The 5264-nt window shown below is 43.5% G+C and overlaps 1 protein-coding gene across 1 annotated transcript; it reads left to right on the top strand.

The window, feature by feature from the left end:
- The first annotated feature begins 3067 nt into the window (after window positions 1-3067).
- LOC116372995 (high choriolytic enzyme 1-like) lies at window positions 3068-4456 on the top strand. Its single transcript, XM_031821588.1, has 2 exons — window positions 3068-3393; window positions 3859-4456. The coding sequence occupies exons 1-2, from the start codon at window positions 3170-3172 to the stop codon at window positions 4433-4435; spliced, it is 801 nt and encodes a 266-aa protein (XP_031677448.1). The 5' UTR covers window positions 3068-3169; the 3' UTR covers window positions 4436-4456.
- Window positions 4457-5264: the final 808 nt, after the last annotated feature.

The following is a 5264-nucleotide window of genomic DNA, read 5'->3' as shown; positions in this document are numbered from 1 at the left end:
GAGGGCGAGGGAGAGTTTTGTATACATCTCTGTGTGTTGAGTAGAGGTAATCTAGAGTCCCCCCCCCTTGTTGCACAGAAGACATGCTGGTAGAAATTAGGACATGCTGGTAGAAATCAGGTTTAAAGGATTTCGGTTTTCCTGTATTAAAAAAATCACCGGCCACTAGGAGTGCTGCCTCTGGATGAGCATTTTGTTCTTGGCTTATGGCCCTAAATATCTCGTTGAGTACCAGCATCTGCTTTTGGTGGGAAATAGACAGCCATGAAAAATATAGATGAAAATTCTCACTATAGTATGGTCTACAGCTTATCATGAGTTATTCCAACTCGGGTGAGCAGAACGTCCAGACTTCCTTAATATTAGAGATTGCGCACCAGCTGTTGTTAGCAAAGAGACCCCCCCACCCCCCCACCCCCCACCCTTGAGTTTAGGAGATGCTTCCATTCTGTCCTGCCGATGCAAAAGCTTCACAGCTATCCTAATAGTGGGCCTGTGTTTACTTCCTGGAAAAAACTCATTCATTGCGTCATTAAAAACACATCAGTTTATCACCTTGTGGAATAGAAGAAACTGGATTTGTTAAGACCTACAGTTGCACTTTTATTAAATAATTCCCTATTTCTTCTCAAATAAGTTGAAATTGAAAACCACTTTTGGTCTCCACATGTTGTTATTAGATTTTCAACAATGCAGAACAAAATTTAGTTTTTTGAAACAACTTCATTTAGAAAATACAAACAAATGGCCAGGACAAAATTAGGAACTACTACTTGATTATGAAGCCTTTGGCCAAGATAACTGCTGACAAACAGTTGCTGTAGCCACCAATGTGCTTGATGCACCTGTTAACCCTCGCAAGGCTGCTGGCCCAGACGGCATCCCCAGCCGCGTCATCAGAGCATGTGCAGACCAGCTGGCTGGTGTGTTAACGGACATATTCAATCTCTCCCTATCCCAGTCTGCTGTCCCCACATGCTTCAAGATGGCCACCATTGTTCCTGTACCCAAGAAAGCAAAGGTAACAGAACTAAATGACTGTCGCTCCGTAGCACTCACTTCTGTCATCATGAAGTGCTTTGGGAGACTAGTCAAGGATCACATAACCTCCACCCTACCTGACACCCTAGACCCACTTCAATTTATATCCCACCATTTGCATCCCATTCAACACCATAGTACCCTCCAAGTGGATAATTAAGCTTGAGGCCCTGGGACTGAACACCGGTCCTGTGGAATTGGGTCCTGGACTTCTTGACGGGCCATCACCAGGTGGTGAAGATAGGAAACAACACCTTCACTTCGCTGATCATCAACACTTGGGCCCCACAAGGGTGTGTGCTCAGTCCCCTCCTGTAGTCCCTGTTCACCCATGACTGCGTGGCCAAGCACGCCTCCAACTCAATCATCAAGTTTGCAGATGACACAACAGTAGTAGGCTTGATTACCAACAATGATGAGACAGCCTACAGGGAGTAGGAGAGGGCTCGGGGAGTGTGATGCCAGAAAAATAACCTCTTATTCAAAGTCAACAAAATAAAGGAGATGATCGTGGACTTCAGGAAACAGCAGAGAGAGCAGCCCCCTATTCACATCGACGGGACCGCAGTGGACAAGGTGGAAAGCTTCAAGTTCCTCGGCGTACACATCACTGACTAACTGAGATGGTCACTCACACAGTCAGCGTGGTGAGGAAGGCGTAACAGCACCTCTTCAACCTCAGGAGGCTAAAGAAATTTGACTTGTCACCTAAAACCCTCACAAACTTTTACAGATGCACAATCGAGAGCATTCTGTCGGGCTGTATCACCGCCTGGTACGGCAACTGCACCACCTGCATCTGCAGGGCTCTCCAGAGGGTGGCGCGGCCTGCCTTAAGCATCACGGGGGGAAATTACCTGCCCTCCAGGACAACAACCACCCGAGTCACTGCCTGTTCACCCTGCTATCATCCAGAAGGTGAGGTCAGTACAGGTACATCAAAGCTGGGACCGAGAGACTGAAAAACAGCTTCTATCTCAAGGCCATCAGACTGTTAAATAGCCATCACTAGCACATTAGAGGCTGCTGCCCTATATACATAGACTTGAAATCACTGGCCACTTTAATAAATGGAACACCAGTCACTTTAATAACGTCAAAATATCTTGCATTACCCATCTCCTATGTATATACTGTATCCTACACTATCTTATTCTATACCAATCTGACATTGCTCGTCATTATATTTTTATATTCTTGATTCCATTCCTTTACTAGATGTGTGTTTTGGTGAATATGTTGTGTAATTGTTAGATATTAATGCACTCGTCAGAGGAAGCACAAGCATTTCGCTAAACCCACAATGACATCTGCTAAACGCGTGTTTGTGACCAATAACATTTGATTTGATCTATTGGTAGATGGGTAAAAAAAAAAAAAGCAGACATTGAATTTCATGGTGAAGTTATTAATTACACTTTGGATGGTGTATCAATACACCCAGTCACTACAAAGATACAGTCGTCCCTCCTAACTCAGTTGCCGGAGAGGAAGGAAACCGCTCAGGGATTTAAACCATGATGCCAATGATGACTTTGGAGGTCTTTGTTATTTAGCCATGTTTCACTAATGCAGGCCTAAGCTATACAGGCACAACTACCACAATCCATAACAAACATAATTCTTCCAATACATTTGATTCATATTTCCAGACAAATATTAAAACGATGAGTTTGTCTGAACAACTTGTTTACCTGTTCTATAGCATTTGTCAAACAGGAAATGCCAAATGTGACAATATTTAACCAGTGGCCTGCTCAATCTGACACGTTCCTCAGCACATCATTGTAGTAGAGTCAACTGTCATAACATTAGTGTGTGACCTATTTGTTGAGTAGGCATGGCCAGGTGTAAATGGACCCCTATGGATTACAACCATGTTGAAACTGTAGGTGTGGTGGTGGAGCCCTCCCTTCAGAGGTTTATTTAGGACTAACAACATGGACCCCAACCCAGAATCCTCCTGCAGACACACCTGAGGAGGACTGTATAAAAAGCCCAGGACTGACCAGACAGAATCACACATCAAGACTCTCCAAAGCATCTCCAGGACCAAGAAGCCATCTAGAGTATCTCCACTGTCAGATCCAAGGAGCCATCCAGAGTCTCTCCTCTCCACACACTGAAGATGGAGCAAAGCCCCTCTCTCCCCCTGCTGCTGCTGCTGCTGCTGGGCCTCTCTCAGGCCAACCCTCTCATGGAGGATGGAAGTGGACCAGAGATCCTACCAGACAACCCTGAGGCTGTCGACATCACTGAGAGAATTCTGACCACTAATAACGGCTCCAGTCAGTTCCTGTTGGAGGGGGACATGGTGGCACCAACAACCAGAAACGCCATGATTTGCTATAGGTACAACCAACACACACTGAAAACAATATTGTGCGAATTCTACTGTTAAAACTATCTGCATCAGCTTATTTAGTATTTCCAACACGAGGTATTTTTATGTTTAATATACTTCACTTTTAGTGTTTCAGAAAGTTGCCTCGTACTGATATAGAAATATACTTTTCTTCCGTCAAACCTGCATACAAACATTGTGTAGAAATATTATAAAGTCAAAAGAATGTGGAATTACCCACAATCCTCTAAAAACAGAGACAGGTATCAAAAAGTTGAAAATTTCTCAAGGAGTTGTTTTTACGTGCATCTTATGTTGATATATTTACATATTTACATTTCAGGTTGGTTAAACGAGTGAAGTAGAGTAAAGTACTAATTATATTGAAGTAAAGATAACAAATATATTTTTTTAGGTCAAAATAATTGTATTTTCAAGTATCATTGACTAACCAGCTGAATGTTATTTTACAGTGCAGGGTGCTTCTGGAACAAAGGCTCCGACGGACTGGTTGAAGTGCCCTACACAGTGAGCAGTAGCTTCAGTTCCTCTGACAAGCAGGGCATTGAAAACGCCCTCCTGGCCTTCACTTCCAAGACCTGCATTCGCTTCGTGCCTTGGCAGAATCAGGTTGACTTCATCAGCTACGAGCCCAGAGACGGGTGCTGGTCCTCTCTTGGGAGAGTGGGAGGCCAACAGACGGTCTCTCTCCAAATGGACGGGTGTGTTTATTTCGGGATCATTCAGCACGAGACTCTCCACGCTCTGGGCTTCCAACACGAACAAACCAGGAGCGACCGTGACGAGTACGTCACCATCAACTGGAGTAACATCGACTCTAACAGTGCCTACAACTTTGATAGATCAAACACCAACAACCTGAACACTCCCTATGACTACAGCTCTGTCATGCACTATGGAAAAACAGCCTTCTCTGTCAACGGGATGGACACCATCACCCCCATCCCCAACCCCAACGTGCCCATCGGCCAGAGACAGGGGTTGTCCACCACGGACATCCTGAGGATCAACAGACTCTACGGCTGCTGAGATGAAGGCATCAAGTCACAGGAGAAAAGTCTGGAAAAGCCCAGATGAAGGAAGTCAAGTCTGACATTATAATGTTATCTTATTGATTTAAAATCATTGTTGAGTTGTAACTTTTAAAAATGATCATTGCTGTAGTTGTGTAGTTCTCTAATTATTTTAATCATATGACTTAATTCATTATCTAAAATAAACAAGATTGAAAGCAGATGCTATTGTTTAATTCTAGTGTTTTCTAGTGTGTGTGTTTGTCTGTGTGTGAGTGAGTGAGTGAGTGAGTGAGTGAGTGAGTGAGTGAGTGAGTGAGTGATTGTTAACAGACTTGGCACAAGTCCTCCATGTCTGTCCTGATCCAAGACATTCTTCCTCCAATCAGCACTAGAGTTGCATCACTTCTGTCACAACTACAATGACATCATTTCTCTCACCTAAACACAATAAGACACTAGGAATATTCACAACTACAATGGCATGAAAGATAATAATTATTTTTGGAAGAGAATGAAGGAGGCTGACAGAGGACAACATAAATATCTGCTCTGGCAATCTGACAACAAAGTAGAAATAAAAATCAACCACACGGTATTTTCTTGTTAATATTTATACTGTAGATGTAACTGGTCTGGTCTGCTAAAATGATCACATAACAAGATAGACTAACAAACCAAAACGTTCTGCAGACATGCTGACATCTCTCTCTATTTATCTCTACACTGAGCTGTAGTCAATGAACAGCATTCTTACGTAGGTGTTCCTTTTGTCCAGGTGGGAAAGGGCAGTGTGGAGTGCAATAGAGATTGCATCATCTGGGGATCTGTTGGGGCGGTATGCA

Source organism: Oncorhynchus kisutch, unplaced genomic scaffold (genome assembly GCF_002021735.2).
Source record: "Oncorhynchus kisutch isolate 150728-3 unplaced genomic scaffold, Okis_V2 scaffold3995, whole genome shotgun sequence".
NCBI classification, from domain to species: Eukaryota; Metazoa; Chordata; class Actinopteri; order Salmoniformes; family Salmonidae; genus Oncorhynchus; species Oncorhynchus kisutch.
This window is presented reverse-complemented; position numbering and strand designations above follow the sequence as displayed.